The sequence below is a fragment of the Myotis daubentonii genome, chromosome 8 (genome assembly GCF_963259705.1).
Source record: "Myotis daubentonii chromosome 8, mMyoDau2.1, whole genome shotgun sequence".
Taxonomy (NCBI): Eukaryota; Metazoa; Chordata; class Mammalia; order Chiroptera; family Vespertilionidae; genus Myotis; species Myotis daubentonii.
Genome location: NC_081847.1, coordinates 34,919,616 through 34,937,884, shown reverse-complemented (window position 1 = coordinate 34,937,884; position 18,269 = coordinate 34,919,616). Strand labels below are relative to the sequence as shown.

Here is an 18,269-nt window from a genome sequence, read left to right as displayed (position 1 = left end):
TGTTACTGTCAGTACTGGAAGCAGACATGAGCCCTTTTTGCTTCAATCCCAGCCTCCCTTGGACATCAGGACTAAGTTTAAAAAATATATTTCCGGGGGCTCCACTGAATGATTAATGAGACAAACTACTACGTATGTCCTTTTGGCAGGTTTCTGGTATGGGAAGGCGGAACCGTTGACCTCTAGGATCAGGACTGCCCACCCCACCCCCATGCTGGGCATTGTGAGAAACCTTCTACCCAGCATGCTCTGGGGCAGGACCCCTGCTAGAGGATGCCACTGAACAGGCCAGAGGTCCAGGGATCTGTTTCCATAGAAGTGGGGATGGGCTGCAGCAGGCGTCTGACTCCTTGGCTCAGCCACCTCCACTTAGGGCAAGAGGCTGAGATGTGGCTGGTGTAGAGTGAGCTGATACATGGGAGGAGAAACCAAAGCCTCTGACCTGCAAGACCCTTAATCATAGACTTGGACTATAGCTGCCCTCCACTTCTCAATTCCCCTCTGCTCCTCAGTGTCTCCCCTATTCAAAACTCACCAGTGGCTTCCCTTCACATCTAGAATGCAATCCAAAGTTTTCCCCATGGTTTCCTGTCTTCCCACCCCGCCTCACTCACCTCACTGTAGTCACACTGGCCTCCTTTGGGCTTCTAGAAAATGCCAATCTCTTTCCCACCTCAGGGCCTTTGCAAGTGCTGTTCCCCCTGCCTGGAATGCTCTTCCCTCATAACAGCATAGTTGGCTCCTCAAATCTACCTCCTCAGAGGGGTCTCTCCTCATTCCCACCCATTTTTTGTTTTCACAGCTCCCCATTTCCCTCATGGCCCTTTCCCCAAGCTGTAATCATTGATAGTTGGTTTGCTCAATGAATGCCCCCCCGCACCCCGCCGACACACACACACACATCAGTAAATTCCAAGGGGGCAAGGACCTTGGTATCCCATGGCTATCTCCCCAGTACCTGGTGCATAATGGCTGCTCAAGAAATGTTTGTTGCATGAATGAAACATGAAAAGTATCAACAATGCTCATCTTCTTCCTTGAATACGTTGCAGTCTCTATGAAGGAGAAAATGGCATTTATTGGTTACCTGTTATATACCAGGCTCTCTCACATTTTATTCTGCTGAACTTTTACATCCATGACACTCTGTCCATTGTACAGACAATGAAGTTGGGGTTCAGTGGTCTGTCTGAGGTCACAGAGCAAAGGGTGGACTGATGGGTTAATTCAGTTAGGAGGCAGCCAGTGGATGTGAAGAATGCCATGGCCTATAACAGTGGTCAGGATGTAATCCCAAGCCTGTTTGACTCTCCCCAAAGCCTATGCCCTCTTCACTATACCACACCTCTGCCACACCAGAGCACAGCCCAAGATTGACAACCGGGTTTTTAGATTCTGAAAGGCAGAGTAAGGCCCAGCTATTACGTGGAGAGGCTGTCTGGCTCAATGTGGGTCTTGGAACTGGACAAAGAGACGTGGTCTCAAAGGGGGACCCTACCCCCTAGGCACCAGGGCACCCTTGCTGAAAGTGATCATTAGCATTGCTGGACTGAAGGAAGTCAGCTGTGGAGATGTTAAGGGGTCTATTGGAAAAGTCAGGGCATGGGTTTCCAAATCACACAGGAGCCCCTGCACCCCTGGAGCTGGGTGGCCTTTGGGTAGTGTCTTCCCCGCTCTGAGCCCCAGTGGTCATCTCTGAAAAACATGCATGCCAGTATGGAACCAAAAAGAGCTCTTAGGAAGATAAAGAGGAAAATGACTGTGGGGTTGTTGGTATATATATAAAGTAACATGGAAATGTAAATTATCTAAAATTAAGTCAATGTGAAATGCAGAGAGAGATTGGGACTTGGACAACCTCTCGGGTTCTTTCGGCATTTATTGGCACCTACTGTGTGCCAGGTGTTGTGCTAGGGCCTAGGGTACAGAGATGAGTCAGACATGGGTCCTGAGCTCCCTGTCTGGGGAAGGGAGCTGGGCACATACAGTGTTGGGATTCCTCCCAGCAGGATGGCAGGGGGAGACTTCTTGTTTGATGTGGTAGCAAAGCTAGAGATAGACCTGAACTGAAACCTTCCCCTCCTCCCCGAATGACCTTGAGCAGGTCAGGCCACCACTCCAACGCCCTAGGCCGCTGTCTGTAAAAATAGGCCTGTCCCTTTGCCTCTCAGAGTTGCCAGGACATGGCACACTGTAGGTACCAGGGTGGGGGACCTTGGGGTGGGGGTAGCCAGTAGTTCTGAGACAGAAAATGGTCCTGCACTGGCCCAAATCTGGGCCTCAGGCTTGAGTGGTGACTTGCAGGAGAAGCCTGGGAATGTGTGGGCTAGACCCCAGGGAACAGCAGGGAGAGAAACACAGCGATTCCTCATGACCTGTTAAGAAAGGAGGGCAGAAATTCTGGGGAATTGGCCTGCACCTTTATTTATGTTGGTAATTTCATTAAGGAGGAGGGGGCTGGCTCTACTCAGGCTCAGCCCTGCCCAGGGAGGAGGGGAATGGCCGGCCACCTGAATTTACTCAGCAAGAGATTCTAGGCCAAGGTGCACCCACGAAGACAGGTTATTTCAGGCTGAATTTATGGGTGTGTCGAGTGTCCCCTAAAGCCTTGGTGGAGTTGGACTGACGGAGTGAGGCCGTGTTGAGACTTCCTTGGGGCCTGGGGCTGTCCCACAGCAGTGGGAATGGCAGAAGCAAAGGTTAGCCAAACTTTGGGGAATTTGGGGTAAGGCTGAAGGGAGGAAGTTGGGGGGCCCCAAGGGCGGCGGTTAGGGGTTCCCCTGGGGAACACTGCTCTTCTGGCTCTGGGCTCAGAACCAGAGAGGTCAGACCAGTTGCAGGGAGGGAAGGGGCCCTGCCCTGTACTGCCAGTGCCCGGCTACAATCAGCCGGGCGCCCACTGGGGGAGGCAGGGCCGCTAGTGGCCGGGCGGGGTCTGTGCCCTACTCCCTGTGAGACCGCAGGTCCAGACAGTGTGGCCTGGGAGGCTTGGGCCCGGCCCGGCCAGAGGAAACTCAGTCCCTGGGCTGAGCACTGTGCGCCTGCGGCTCCTGTCCTCTCTGTGGCTGCGGGCGCGGCAGCCCCCGCGCCCCCAGGGGCCGGGCCAGGGCGGAGGCTGGGCCCCGCGGGCGGGCGCGGGAGGGGGTGGGGGGGCGGCGGCGAGGGCTGCGACGCTCTAACAGGTGGGATCCCGCGGCGTGGTGGAGGCGGGCGCGGGAGGAGGAGGAGGAGGAGGAGGAAGAGAAGGAGGAGGAGGAGGAGGAAGAGCAGCGGCAGCGGGAGCCTGAGCAAGAGCAGGATGAGCCGCGCGAACTGACAGCCGCCGCCGCTGCCGACGCCGCCGCCGCCGCCGCCGCCGCCCGCGCCCAGGCTCGGTCTCGCTCCCCGCGCCCCGGGCCGCTCCCCGCCTCCCGCCTCCCCCGGCCGCCCGCCGGGCGGCCCGCCCCCTCTGCACCTCCGGGCCCCGAGCTGCCTCCATCGCTCCTGCATCCCGGCCGGGGGGAGGAGGAGGCGGAGCAGGAGGCGAGCCGGAGCCGCCGCCGCCAACGCCGCCGCCGCCCGAGCAGGACAGAGCGCGTTGCAGCCCCGTGCGTCCGGCCGCCGCCCGTGCCCATCAAGCAGCCGCGCCGGAGCCACACCGCGGGACAGCCCCGGTCGCGGCGCGCCCCGGCCCGGCCCGGCCCAGCCCAGCCCAGCCCAGTCCCGGCACCGGGCGGCCAGGCGGCCGGCCCGCCCCCGAGGGCGCCGGGCGCGGCGGGAGGATGCCGAAGCCGACGCTGCTGCTGCGCGGGGGCTGGGAGCGCGAGCGCAGTCCCGGGGACTCAGAGCTGGGCCGCCAGTTCCGGGACTGGTGCCTGCGCACCTACGGCGACTCGGCCAAAACCAAGACGGTGACACGCAGCAAATACCAGCGGATCACCGAGGTCCTGCAGGGCGGCGGCGGGACCGGCGCGGGCAATGGCCCGGCGGCCGGCGAGAAAGGCAAGTTCCAGTTCTGGGTGCGCTCCAAGGGCTTCCGCCTGGGCAGCGGCCGGGAACCCAAGATGGGCCAAGTGGTGTATGTGCCGGTCAAGACGGGCTCGGTGAGTGCGCGCGCGGCGGCCGCGGGCCGGTCCCGCCGCGGGGCTCCGGGTGGGCGGGGGCGGGGTGTGGGTGTGGATGTGTGTCCGAACCTGTGTCCCTGAGGCTTTCCGTGGGTCTGGCCCGCCCGAGACGCACGCTTCCCTGCTCACCCGCCCGCCCCGGCCCGCCCAGGCAGCGCTCCGGGTTCGGGTTGTCCCTGCCCCCCTCTGCGCCGCTGCCCGGCCCGTGGTCTTGCGGAGCGGGCCGTCCCGGGCTGCTCACCCCAGTGTGTTCCGTCCTCCCGTCCCCTCCCCCCGCCAGCAGGCGGCTTCTCCGAAGCCCGAATTCCCCCCCACCCCACCACTGCCCGCCCCGGGGCTGCCTGTCCCGGGCGCCTCGCGCTCCCGCCCCCGGGCCGGCTGGGCGGTGTGTGTGTGCGTGTGCGCGTGTGTGTGTGTGTGTGGAGGGTGGTGCCGCGGGCGGGGGGCAGGGGCAGCCACGGGACGGGGAGTCCACTCGCCTTCCCATGGCCCGGGGAGGGGGCTCGCCCGGGTACAGTCTTCCCGACCCCGCCCGGGGTTGGCCCGGGGAGGGGCAGCCCGAGCCGCAGCCTGGCGCAGGAGCAGCCTCCCGCGGGTGGGTGGGGCGCCCCCTCCGCCCCCCGGGCCCCTAGCTTTCCCCCTCCCTGGGACGGGGGCGGCCTGACCTATCCATCCCTTCCCCTCCCCCGTCCCTGGGGCAGCCCGGTCCGGGCGGGGTGGCGTGGGGGAGGGGGCGGGGAACCGCAGCCTCTGCGAGGGAGGGAGGCGGGCGGCCGGGCGGGGGCGTCCCCTCCGGCCCGGGGCGCCCTGGAGAGGGCGTGCGGCGCGGGCCCCGCGGCTCCCCCGCCGGGACCTCATTGTTCTGCCGCGGGTGGGGGCTTGGGGGGGGGTCGGTTGCTCCCGGGGCGCTGCTGAGCTTTGAACTTTCCGTCGCGGAGACCCTCCGTTAGTGCGTTCAGCCCCCGGCCCTCCCGGGCCGGGCCGGCCTCCCTCCCTGCCCCCCTCACTCCCTCCCTGGCCTCGCCCGGCCCGAGTGAGCGAGCGGGGCCACCCCGCGCCGGCCTCCCTCCCTCGCTCGCTCTCCCGCTCCCCCCTCCGCGCTCCTCCCCCGTCCGGCCCGCCCGCCCCGCGCTCAGCCCGGTCCCCGGCCAGAGCGGGCTCTTCACACACAATTGATTCGGTCGTTACGAAAAGTGCACTTGTCCCCTCCCCCTCCCCCTCCCCCTCCTGCGGCCGCCCGGGCCCGGCCCGCGGGGTGAGGGGGCCGCGAGGGAGGGAGGCGGGAGCCAGGGAGCGGATCCGGAGGCGCCTCCCCCCCGCGCCTAGGGGACGGGGCTGCAGGCCGCGGGGAGTGGGGAGCCGTGAGCGCGGAGGGCGGGCGGCCCATCTGCGAGGAGCGCTGATAACCGCGCGGCTGCCGCTGCGGCCGCCAGCAGCCCATCTGCGCCGCTGCCGCCTCGGGCCGGACCCACAGCAGAGGGCCGGGCCGACCACGGCCGATCCTCGCTCGAAGGGGAAGGCTGGGGCAGTGTCCCACCTCCCTGGAGTCAGGGACCCCTTCGACCTAAATCAGCTTTCTCCCCAAAACGGGGAGTCTGGGTCATTGCCCCCTCCCCGATCGAGTCAGGCATCCCGCCCCCAGCCCAAATCAGTGCCCACTTTCCCACAGGGGGAGCATGGGCTATTGCCGCTCCCAGCCTAGGTTGGCCCTCCCCACCCTAACAGTTCTTACCCCTCCTCGGTTCTCCCCCACCTCGGGCTGGTGTCCCCAGCCTAAGTGTGGGTTTTGGAGGTCAGGGACCCACCAGATGGTTGGCTGGGTCTGGGCCCCCCACCCTGGGTCATTGCCCTGAGCCATCCAGGCTTCCCAAACCAGTTAGTGCCCCCCCCCCCCACACACACACACATCAGGGTTATTCCTCCTTAGGGAGCTGGAAGTCTTGGCCCCTGGAGTTGTGGGGCAGGTGACCCTCAGACTTGGCAGCTGGTTCACTGGTTCTCTGTGTGGGTTGACCTCTTCTCTAGGGAGTGGCCATCATGGGGCAGTCCCCTTAACCCCTTAGCCAAACAGCTGTCAAGGTGGAGCAAGAACACACTCGCCCATGCAGGCCACATGCAGAAATTGGGTGCTAGGTCCGGGCCCGGGTTCTGCCAGCCCAGCCAGTCTTTTCATAACCTTCAAGAGGCCCACACTGACCCGCCCTGGCAGCACGGGCCTCAAAAGCCTGCGCCTGGCTTCCAGACCAATAATAAGCCTTCCCCAAGGGACCACCTGCTTGGGAGGCAGAGAAGGGGACCCAGGCCTCCCTGCCCAGGCTGCCAGGAAGACGACAAACACAAGAGACATGCCCTCCTGTGACAGCCTGCCCCTCGAGCTCCCCACGCCCTCCTGCCTGGCCTGCTGGTCCCCAGAGAGCCTGTTAGTTACCTGCCACCTGCCCAGCCAACCGGAGCCAGGCACAGGAGATGCCCCTAGTCTTGCCACCCCCATCTTCAAGCACCATCCTGGTGCTCAGTTATTATTTTTACATTTCTGTTTTCCTTTTCACTGATCTAAGAGGAAAGAATCCTGCTGGGAATTCAGCAACCATGGCCTCTTCCTGGGAGGGGTTGAATGGGACCTTCTTTGACAGGTACAAAGGAGGACCCCCCCCCTTCACTTGCCTACACACACACACACACACACACACACACACACTCACACACACACTCTTAAAGTTATCGTTGCCTCTGGTGGCAGTTGGGAGAGATCCTGTAGTTTTGTCCTGGGTGGGTTTTATGAAGGTCATTGGGCCATAAACCTTTGTCCAGGGCATTTGTTTAGCACCCACAGGCTTTGCGGGGAGTGCTGGGGCATTGGGATGGGTTGGTCCCTGTGCCTGCTCATGGGGCACCCAGCTGGTGGGGGAGGTGGGCACAACTGAGGATATGATCAAGAAATCAGGCAGAAGAACATTTTCAGGGAAGAGGGGGTGTAGTGTAGGAGTTGGATCATCCAGCAGCTGAACAAGGTTCCCCGGCCTGGGCTCAGGTCCCAAGGGTGGCCATAGTGTGTTGTCTCTTTTCCATGCTGCTGCCCCCTCCATGGGCCCCCTTTCCTCCTCCCACAGCCATATGCGGTGCTGTGGTCGGGCCCTTCCCTGAGTCCCGGCCAGCAGCGGGTCGATGATCTGACACCACTTGTCCTGTCCCATCTGGCCCTGAGCTTTTTCTGGGTGTGTGTGACAAAGGCTTAATCTGTCCGGACCCGGCCGGGGGCTGAGAGGAGGGCAAGGGGAATTACACTCTGCCTGGGCCTCCTGCAGCTGGGGCCCCGTGGGGGGTGGGGCAGGGCGGGGGTCGAGCAGAAGCCTGGGCGTGGGGGGTGGGTGGAGAGGCAAGTTGGTCTTCAGTTTGCAGGTTGTCACAGGAAATAGAAGTAGAGGCGGAGGGCTGAGGGGAGGAGGGCGGAGTCCTCCGCCATGGGCAGGGGTGCTCAAGGGGATAAGATCTTTTTATGACAAGAGCCAGCCGGGCCTCCTGGCTGGGCAGAGCCTGGGTAGGATTTATTATTTCTTGTGTTTGGACTGCTCTGGCCTCCCTGGCCTGCCAAGCAGGGGAAGCAAACCCCTTGGAGGCAAGACCCTCTGATTCCGTTCCAGTGTCGGCCACAAAACGAACCCTCCCCTTTCCTTTTCCTCTGGTCTCTTAGGGTGGGACTGTCCCCAGGGCCTGCAAGGGCCACAGGTTGTGTCTGGGGTGGGGCCCTGGGCCATCTGTCAACTCCCTGGACCAGAGAGCCCCAGGGCTGCTTGGAGAAAAACGTTCTCAGCCCAACTCTACCATCTTCCAGATGGGAAAACTGAGGCCTCGAGAGAGGAAGTTTCTGTTGGTAGGGAGCCAGGACTGGAACACAGATCTCTGTGCTCCACTGGGGCTTCTCTGTGGCCCATCACGTGCCAGGATGCCTCCGTTAGAGCCCCGTTCCCCGAGGGGAAATGCTGGATCGCCAAACTCCACTCAACACCAGGCTCTTTGGAGCAGGACCCCAGGTGTTCTTCTGGCCAAATTGACTAATGGTGGTCTTTTCCCAGTTTGCAGACAACGTTCATTTAGTGGAGAGCATTTTCACAGTCTTCAGTCTTTCTCCCCAGAGCTTTTGTGTAAACCTTTGGCACCTGCGGCCGCTGGTCTGGGCGGGAAATGGTCTCCAACTTAGCACAGTGTAATATGTGCTGTGACCTTCGGTCGAATACCTTAGTGTTTCCTGCTTTTCTTCAAATTATCACCACGGCGACCCTTTCTGAGTTACTACTCGGTGCCTGTCACTGTGCTGAGAGGCCAAGACGCAGTGGCTTATTGAATTCTCACAGCAGCCCAGGTCGGTGCTGTTATTATTGCCATTCTTCAGATGAGTAAACTGAGGCTTAGGGAGGCTCAGAGCTTCCCTAAGGCCACTGCTGATGGGGGCAGGTCCTGCGCACCGGTACTGCCCTCACATAGGTGCATTCTGACCCTGTCTGAGGTGTCTTGCAGCCTGACCCAATTTGAAAACCTAGGTCCTCTACGACAAGCTTTCAGTTCATTGCACCTTAATCTGAATTAGTTGAGAAGAATCTCTCTGATGAATGTGTCCGTAATCTTACCTGGTGCGATTGGCTCTGTGTGAGGTGTCTGAGGGCTTTCCTGGGGTTCCCTAGGATGGGAATGGGTGAGAAGAAAGGAGGAGGCCTCTGCTGTCCTGGTCCTGGGGGGCTTTGGGGAGAAGGTTGACAGTGGCATCTGGCAGGGCCCAATTTGGATTTCTCATGGCAGAAATGGGCTGTTTTGTTAATTAAGCCTCAGTTATTCTGAATATGGTCTTGGGGACTCTGGGGCTTGGTATTTTGGATCGTGTGTGATGCTGGAGGATCAGGTTCTGCCTTCCTGGGACCTCCCTTCTGGGTCCTGGGTCAGACCTGGCACGAACATCCCCTCCCTCGTGGCCCCCCGATAGGCTGTCTAACTGTCCCCGAAAGTCTGGGAGTCAGGAAGCCCATCTGGGATCCTAAAAATGCTTCTGGGGGGGGGGGCCTGAGGGTCAGGGAGCCTGTGGCTCGGGCTGCCCAGGGACAAAGTGACCCAGCCTCAGGCAAACCTGGGCTTCTCCAAGGCAGCTCTTACCATGGAGGTGGTGGCATTGAGGACTGTGCACGTGTGTGTGAACTCGTGGTAGAGCATGTATGTGTGCATGTGCGTGTGCGGGCAGCAGTGTGACTGTGTGGGCGTGAGTGTGCATGTGCCTGTCCGTATGCAGGCTGGAGATGCTGTCTGCCTGGGGCAGTGTGTGTGTGTGTATGTGTGTGTACAGGTGGAGGGGAGACTGCATGCTCATGAATGTGTGTGATTGTGAGCGTGTGTTGGCAGATGTGCAAGCACCTGGGGTGTGGGCACTGGCAGACCATGAGTGTGACTGTGTGTGCTTGTACACATGTTCAGGATCCTGTTGGAAAAAAACCCATCAGGCTGGCCGCACCATATTGACAGCGATGTCCTTCATCATAGCTGAGCCAGCCTGAGCTCCTGCCCTGGCCTCTGCTCTCCTCGGGTCTCAGCCGCTGCTGAAGCCAAGTGAGAGGGAGGGAGTGGACATCAGAGGTAGCACTGTGTCCCTGTCCCCATGACAGTGGCCCAGGCACCTCTCTGTTTCCAGCCTTCTTCCTCTACCTCCTCTATGCCTTGCCCCATAGGACAACAGGGAAAAGCTTGTGACCTTTTGGCATTGCGGCACTTAGCCCAAAGCCAGGCACCATGACGGGTGGGAGGGAGGGCTTTGAGAGAGAGGGCTCTGAATTTGAAAAGAGGGGGCCAGGACCTGTGGGATCCCAACTCAGCCACATCCTTGCATGTGACCTGAGCAAGTAGCCTGTTTGATCTCTCCAAGTCTCATCTGGAAAACAGACTCCAAAGCCCCACTTCCAGGAGGCTCGGTAAACTGGAAAAGGCGCTGCTGTCATTGGAGGAGGTCCCTCTGCTAACTTGTGTCAGAGCAGGTCCTGCCTCTGGACCCCAAAGCAGGAGACGGAGCAGAAGGAAGCTGGGTGAGGGCCCATTGAGGCAGGTGGCTTATTAGAACAAGGGCTCCTGAGTCTGCTTTCTGCCCCTGGCCCAGTCTGACATAGAGAGGAGGTGAAGGGCTTGGGGTCTCAAGCCACAGGGCCCTGGTTTCAACTCCCAGGTCTGCTCTCTCACCAATCTGACCTTAGTTTTTTCATCTGTAAAATGGAGCTGATAATCCTGTCTCCTTCATAGGACTGGTGTGAAGATGAATGCATTAATGCATGTAGAGCCTGAAGCATGTAGCCAGTCCTAGGAAATGTTAGCTGCTATGTGATCTCACTGAGCCTGACTTTTTCTCATCTGGAAAATGGGGATGGTGATTAAAGATGTCATGGATATTAGATGGGACAGTGGAAATAAAGCACCCAGCAAAGTTCTTGGCATGTTGTAGGTGGGCAGCAACAATTAGTTCACTAGAGGTTGTATCTCAGTTATTTCTCTATCTTCAGTGCCATTGGGGGCCTCGTTAATGTTGTAGTGAGCTTCATGGAACACCAGGTAAGTCTTGGTGAAGAACATGGGTTTGGCATAGGCCCCCAGAGCTGGGGATATGAAGACTCAGGGTCTCTCTCTGCCCTTGCTGAGCCTCAGTGTCTCTAGGTGATGTAGGGAAGTATCCCGTGGTTCCTCCTGCCTCTGAATCCCTTCCTGATGCGGGAAGCCAGATCCCAGAGGTCAGGGTGCTAGAGGGAAGAGAGTGAGGGCTTTACCAAGGTTTGTGGTCACTCACCAGGTAGAAAGGTAGAAGGATGAGCCTACCAGAGGCCTCTCATTCCCACCCCTGCCCCCGTCCCTGCCCAGAAACCTGAGTTCTGGACTCTGAGATCCTACGGAGAACACAGTGCGGCTGGTTTAATGATTTCCTCCCTGGGCAGGGGTCTGAGCACATCCCCTATGTTTTTAAACCCCTGCCATGTGCCAGATACTTTATTTCATTTACTCTCCCCTGGATTCTGTGAGGCGGATGAGAATCTGGCATCAAAGGCGGGGAGTCTCCTGAGTCCCACAGTAAGCCAGGGGCAGGGTGTGGGTTCCATGGCTGTCTGACCCTCTATGCCCCTGGGGCGTGGAGGCAGGCTCACAGGTGCTGGAGCCCACCCCAGGCTCATGATGCCCCTCATCCAAGGGCACTCTGCAAAAGCTTCTCAGAGCTCAGGGCAGCCCTCCCACTGGCCCAGACCGAGCCTGTGGAAGACAGATGCCACCTTTCCCCCTTAACCCTTCCCTTCTCATCTCAACTGCAGCCTGGGCAGGCTGCCGGGGTTGGAGGCAGGGCCTGTCTTCTCCCCACGAGGCCCAGTCCTCTTGGCCACCCTGGGACACGGGGTTTCTCAGCTGTAGATGGGAACACCAAGGCCAGAGTGGAGAGAACAAGCGCGAGGTCCCACAGAGCACCAGTGCAGGGTGTGTGCCCCTCTGGTTTCAAAACCCAGTGGGTCATTCATTCAATCGCTTGCTCAGTTATTTGCATCTTCCACTGTCCTCCCCATCTTTGCAGCTCCATGCTTTCCTTGCTCAGCCAAGCCTGGAGTCTTTGTTACTTCTTTCTCATACTGACTGCCCTCCCCATTCAACCATTTGCAAATCCTCTTGGTTCCACCTTCTACTAGTAAATACATCTCAAATGTTACCTTCTCACCACTGCCACTGCCACCAGCCTCATCCAAGCCTGGAGATGCCTCCCCACTAGGCTCCCTGTGCTCACCCTGGCACCCCTGTCATCCCCTCCGGCTCACACAGCCAGAGGAAGCTGCAAAAAACAAATCAGATTCTTTCCCTCCTCTACGCAGAATCCTACACGGCTCCTGTCTCACTCAAAGCAAGAGCCAGTCTTTCCCAAAGCCTACAGGCCCTGCACAGTCTGGCCCTGGCTGCGTGCGGCCCTCGCCTCCTTCCACTCTCCCCTTGCTCGTTCAGGCTCGGCCACACTGGCCTCCTTGCGTCTGCAAACCACCACGAACAGTTCTGCCCCAGAGCCCTTGCACTGGCAGCTCTCCCAGCCCGGAACACTCTTCCCCCAGATCTCTACATGGCTGGCTCCCTCTCCCATTGCTCCAATGTTACCTCCTCCCTGATCACCCAGTCAAGACCATCTTAGGTCCCTTGGACCTTCTCCTCCTACCCCTTTCTAATTAATTTTTCTCCTTAACTCTTATCACCTCCTATATTATTTATTTATTTATTTATTTATTTATTTATTTATTTATTTATTTATACTAGTTTATATGTTTGGTGTATGTCTCTTCACAAGGCTATGAGCTCTACCAGGGCAGACCTGTCTGTTTTCACTGCTGTAGCCTCAAGGCCCAGAACAGCCCCTGCCCCTTGGGGGCTCCCCACTGTGGGGTGGGGGATGGAAGGAAACAGCAATGACAGCAGATGTCTCAGAGCCGACTCTGAGGACCACTCATTCAATCCTGCACTCAGAGGGCCTCGGGAGCCCAGGCCCAGGCCCATCCTCCTGCTGAGGCTGTCGGGGGTCCTCAGGGAGGTGACATTTGAGCTGGACCTGGAGGCCGGAACAAACTTTTCAGCAAGAGCAGAACAGGGGAAGCTCATTCCATGGAGTGGGGCAGGTTTAGGCACGGTCAGCGCCCCGCGCCCGGCCACTTCCCTGGAGAAGTCTGTTCCGCGGAATGGGATAGGGAAAAAAAATAAATAAATAAAATGGGATAGGGGCCCTACCCGGTTTGGCTCAGTGGATAGAGTGTCGGCCCAGGGACTGAAGGGTCCTGGGTTCGATTCTGGTCAAGGGCACGTACCTCAGTTGCAGGCTCGATCCCCAGCTCTGGTCGGGGCACAATAGGGAGGCAACCAATTGATGTGTCTCTCTCACATCGATGTTTCGCCCTCTGCCTCTCCCCGTCTCTTCCACTGTCTTTAAAAAATAAAAAATAAAATTAATGGAAAAATATCCTCAGGTGAGGGTTAAAACAATAAAATGGGGTAGGGATGGGTAACGGGTCAAATAAGCTTGAGAAGCATGTGGAGTGCAGAAGGGATGAGCTGGTGAAATTGGTTGAGGCCAGATGGAAGAGGAGGGTTCGAAGGCCACTCAGGAGCTAGTGTGCCTCCACCAAGGAGAGCAAGGCGTTCACAGGAGGGTGTTCCGGGAGGGGAGGTAAGGTCAGAAACGAGTTTTAGAAGGAACCCTCGAAATGCTGTGGCAAGGAGATGTGTTCCGGAGAAGGAGAAACGGGTGCGGAGAGAGAAGGCCAGTCCCAGGAGGTGGTGGCAGAGCTGGGGTCCAAATGCAGGTCTGTTGTTGGCATGTAACCCTCTGGCCTTCCTGCTGGTTGCTCCGCCTGTCAGAGCCCCTGTGGCCTAGGCAGACCCCTCTCCATGAGAATGACAGCCCACTGTTTAAGCATGTCACACCGTTCTTTGGCCTGGGTGGGGCCTGGGTAACATGGGAGGTAGGGGGGTAGGGAGGCTAGAGGATCACGTATTCTTGGGTGGGAAAAGGGTTGTTTATGACACCAGAAATGTAGGAAGACGTACAGATCTGGGCCGAAGGCACAGGGGCAGAGTCCAGTGGGCAGAATCCAAGAGCTGTCCTCCAGGCCGGCAGTGTGTGGCATGGGAGGGCCTAGAGGAGACCTGGTGACTCAGGCCTTGATGGGGGCAGCTTGGAAGTCATCATGGTCACGGGGCCCCCTTCCCAGCTTGGAACCTTTCCCGCCGCAGCTGGGACCCGATACAGGCTCCTGGGAGGCCTGTGCTTGGGCAGATGACTCATCGTTTTCTCAGCATCCCTGGGCTGAAGACATGTTCAAGGAAACATGGGACTCTCTCCCTTTGCCAGGCAGCCCCCGACTGGAGGCTGGTGGGTTGAGAAAAATGCACTCGGGCCTCCAGGTTTGTCTGAGTGCACCTCAAGGATGTACCTCCAAGAGCCCCTGGCTTACACAATCTTACATAGGCCTCAACCACCCTGGGAAGGCATTATGACCCCATTATACAGGTTAGCAAACCAAGGCACAGCCTCTGCTGGGCACCCGGCCAAGGAAACACTTGGTGTTTCAGTTTCTTCATCTGAAAAATGGGTCTGATGATTATCCCTCCCCTACAGGTTGTTGGGAAAACCCAGAGAGAATTATGTGAGATCTTAAACAGTGGAATTGTCATTTTTGTGGGGATGTGGAGAGGGGCCTGCCCAGGCCAAAGGGGCTGTGCCAGGTAGAGCAACCATAGGAAGGCCAGAGGGTAACATGGCCAACAACAGATCCACATTGAATCTCAGCTCTGCCACCAGTTTCTGGTTCTGGGCAGATGGCTTGCCTGCTCTGACCCCCTGGCCCCTTCTGTATAAGGGGGTGATAACCCACACCCTGTGGGTTAGGAAGATGGCATAAAACCAGCTGGCCAGGCAGGCCACAGAGTAGGGGCTGCTACTCCATCTCAGGGTCCCTTGGAGGACCAGCCTCCCCACTGTAAAGATCTCCAAACTAGACAGCTGTTACTCTCTCAAGGGTGGTTAGGAGACCCTGTGTGGGGTGAGAGGAAAGCCTGGGACAAGGTGGGGAGGGGGGAGGCAATTCAGTGAGTTCAGGCTGGGGAGCTCTGTGGGGCTGGGGCCTCCCTGGGAGATCTGGAGGCTGGAACAGGAGCAGGCCAAGGGGCAAAGGGTTTTATGTTGAATATGTGGCTCCTGCAGATCAGCAGAGCAGTGGGGCTGTGGGGGGACAGAGGCTGGGCCAAGGCTCTGCCATTTACTGATGTGCAATCCTAGGCAGGTCTGTTCTTCACTCCGAGCCTGTTTCCTCTTCTGTAAAATGGGGTTATAACAGCTGTGGCTTCCCTTCTTTCCCCTCCTCCTCCTCCTTCCTCCTCCTCCTCCTCCTCCTCCTCCTCCTCCTCCTCCTCCTCCTCCTCCTCCTCCTCCTCCTCCTTCTTCTTCTTCTTCTTCTTCTTCTTCTTCTTCTTCTTCTTCTTCTTCTCTCTCTCTCTCTCTCTCTCTCTCTCTCTCTCTCTCTCTCTCTCTCTCTCTCTCTCTCTCTCAGTATAGAAGCACCTGTACCCGGGTGTTTACATAGTCAAGTCCTCAGTAAAAGGTAGTTATAATTAGGATTAGGACTGTGATAGAATCAGTAACTCTAGAATCTGTACAAGGCCAATATGGAGCAGTGCAGCTGAGTTTTGGAGCTCAGACCAGTCCCAGGTTTGAACTGAGCTCCACGACTCATTAGCTGGATGATCTTGAAACAAGTTGTTGTTCCTCCCCGAGCCTCAGTTTCCTCCTCTGGCAAATGGACTCAGTAGTATTTCCCATCACACGGGGTTGCTATGTGGATGTGAAGGGAGATTCCATGTCAGTTGCTCAACACAGGAAACAGGCGTGTTCTCTGCTTGTCCTGTGCTGTGACCAGTGGCCTTAGTCCTAGGGATGCGGGGTCTGGACAGGACCGGGGACACTGGAGCAGAGAATTGCCGAAGGGGCAGTGGACAGAGGTAGAATAGAACGAAGGAGGGGTATGTGTAGGAAAACTGGAGGGAGCACTTCCAGGAGGAGGGTGGTCAGCTGGATCTGCTCTGGAGGCTTGACAGACCCCCTCCCCCACGTCTGGGTGAGAGAAAGCCTTGATGGAAGCCAGAGGGCAGAGGGAAGGCGCTGCCCCAAAGCAGGTAGGAAGGAGGGGCCAGAGTCCTGCTGGTCCAGCCAGGGAAGGAGGGCAAGAGGAGAACTGGACTCCAGAGTCCAGGCTGCCCATTATGGGACTACAAGTGGGCATGCTCCCTGGGGCAGAGAGCCCTGGGTTCAAACCCTGCCTCACCAACCAGCTGTGAAAAACCTTGGACACATCTCACCCTCTCTGAGCCTCCATTTCCACATCTGTAAATTGGGGATAGTAATATCAACTATGTTTTAGGTTTGTTGTGGGGATCATTTGAGATACTTAAAGCACTCAGTCAATGCCTGCTACCAAATAAAAACAATGATAACATGACACAGCCAGCATTTGCCGAATGCTTAAATAGTGCCAAGTGCTCTGCTAAATACTTTATGCCCATGACTCCATGTGACTGTTCAACCATTATAATTGTCATTATAATCCTCATTTTGCTGATGAGGATGTTGAGGCTCAGAGAGGTTAAGTGACATGCCTGAGGTCAGAGAGCTGGTAAGCACCAGAGCAGGGACTTGAGCACATGCAAGCAGAGAAGTGTCGTGCCCTCAGCTCCTTAAATCACCCAGTCTCTCTTTTTTTAATTACTTTTTAAAAAATTGATTTAGAGAGGAAGGGAGAAGGAGAGAGAGATAGAAACATCAACGATGAGAGAGAATCATTGATTGGCTGCCTCCTGCACACCCCCTACTGGGGATTGAGCCTGCAACCTGGGCATGTGCCCTTGACCGGAATCGAACCCGGGACCCTTCAGTCCGCAGGCCAATGCTCTATCCACTGAGCCAAACCTAGGGAAAATCACCCAGTCTCTTTGACAGCAAGGCTTAGATGCTGGGCCCCTCGTGGTAATGCATGGGCTTGGACAGTGACTCTTCCCAGGATGGGCGGCAGGCATGAGTCTGTCTGGCAGAGTGTGCCGACAGTAGGACATGCTGCTTAGGCACAAATAGGATCTATTGGTGGGGTTGGCCCTCAGGGTTACGAGGTATTCTTTGGTTAAGGAAGGCCAGGGAGTGGCGTAGAGCCCCACAGCCAGCTAGCTGATGGTGTGTGTGTGGGGGGGGGGGCTTGTGCCCACCTACATGAGAGAAGGCTCAGCCTTACACCCAGGCTACAGCCAGCTGCTAGCAGTCCCAAAGGAGATGGGTGGTCAGTGCTCATTCTGGGTGGCACTGATGGGGATCAGTGCAGGGAGAGGGTGCCATGGAAGCTGGGGAGGAGCTAGGGAGAGCACTTACAAAGAGGGGAGCCATGAAATGGGAAAGGAGGGGTTAGGCCTCCTGCGATGGGGCCAGTGGCTCTGTGGACAAAGGAGCACGAGAGGTTTGTTTTCAAGGTAACACACATGAATTAAAGCCACAACAACCACAAAATAGCAGCCCCAAGGCGGTAAGAAGTGCCCAGACCCACCCTATTCCCCTCCAACTAGTTTCTGAGCCAGAGGGGTTCAGTCCTACGTGGCCCTAGGGCTAGGCTCCCCGGGTTTGAATCCTGAGTCCTCTGTATACTTGCTGTGCAACTCATTCAACTTTCTCAACCTCTCTGTGCCCTAGTTTTTGCATTTAGAAAGTGGGGGCTGATGATAGGACCTGCGTCTCTAGATTGTTGTGAGAACCAGCTTCTGGAGCCTAGCAGAGGGCAGTGCCCTTGGGTGAGTGCTCTGTGAGCACTGGCACTGCTGTTGTTGTTACTGTTATTACTGTGATTACTGTTGTGCACTGCCCAGCTCCTCCTTTCGGGCCTGAAGCTCAGTTTTTGTGGCTTCTGCCCTTTTTAAGCAGGAGGCAGAGGTGAGAAGGTCAGCCCGAGGTCAGCCCGTGGCCTTTGGATCTTGAGACAGGCCTCCGGTGTGTGGAGGGGTATTTCTATCATTGGCTGGGCCCCAGGAATTAGTCACTGCCTCGTCCAGGCTCATGATGTGGGGACTCAATATGCTGCCTCTGTGCTGCGGACGGACGTGGGCTGGTGGTGGGGAGAGGCGGGGTGGGGGGCTGTTGGCTAGGCCCCAGAACTCGGGGCTTCAAGGTCCTCCTCTGCCACTTCTCAGCCTCAGCTCTTGAAAAAGTTCCCAGCTCTTTGCCTTGGTGTCCTTATCAGCGAGGTGGTACCAGGCTGTGGTGAGGAGCCAAGGCAGTCCCTCAGATGTGAGGGGGCCTTGGGGAGGTGCTGCCAGGAACCCCCCTGCAAGTTCCCTGCCCTCAGGGATTCACAGTTGAGTTGATAGTGTTATTGATAAGATCCCAGGGTGGGAGGTGTTCAGTGTAGCTGAGAAGAACCCAGTCCTGGGTTTACATCTTGGCTGTGCTGCTTAGTAGCTGCGTGAACTTGGGGAAATTAATCAACCTCTCTGGGCCTCAGTTTCCTCCTCTGTAAATTGGGCATAACAATAGAACCTGCCATACAGGGTGGTTGGACACAGGTAGGAGCCTGGGGCCTGGCTCATGGTAAGACTCAGATTGGC

At 57.8% G+C, this 18,269-nt stretch overlaps 1 protein-coding gene across 3 annotated transcripts in view; it reads left to right on the top strand.

The window, feature by feature from the left end:
- Positions 1-3,490: 3,490 nt before the first annotated feature.
- The window catches only part of NOL4L (nucleolar protein 4 like), a 125,322-nt gene continuing 110,543 nt past the window's right edge, over positions 3,491-18,269 (top strand). The window contains exon 1 of one of the 3 annotated variants that reach the window (XM_059705856.1): positions 3,491-4,082. In XM_059705856.1, the coding sequence (XP_059561839.1) occupies positions 3,762-4,082 (321 nt within the window). In that variant the 5' untranslated portion in view covers positions 3,491-3,761. The remainder of the gene's footprint in view (positions 4,083-18,269) is intronic. The other 2 variants (XM_059705855.1, XM_059705857.1) reach the window with 2 other exon arrangements.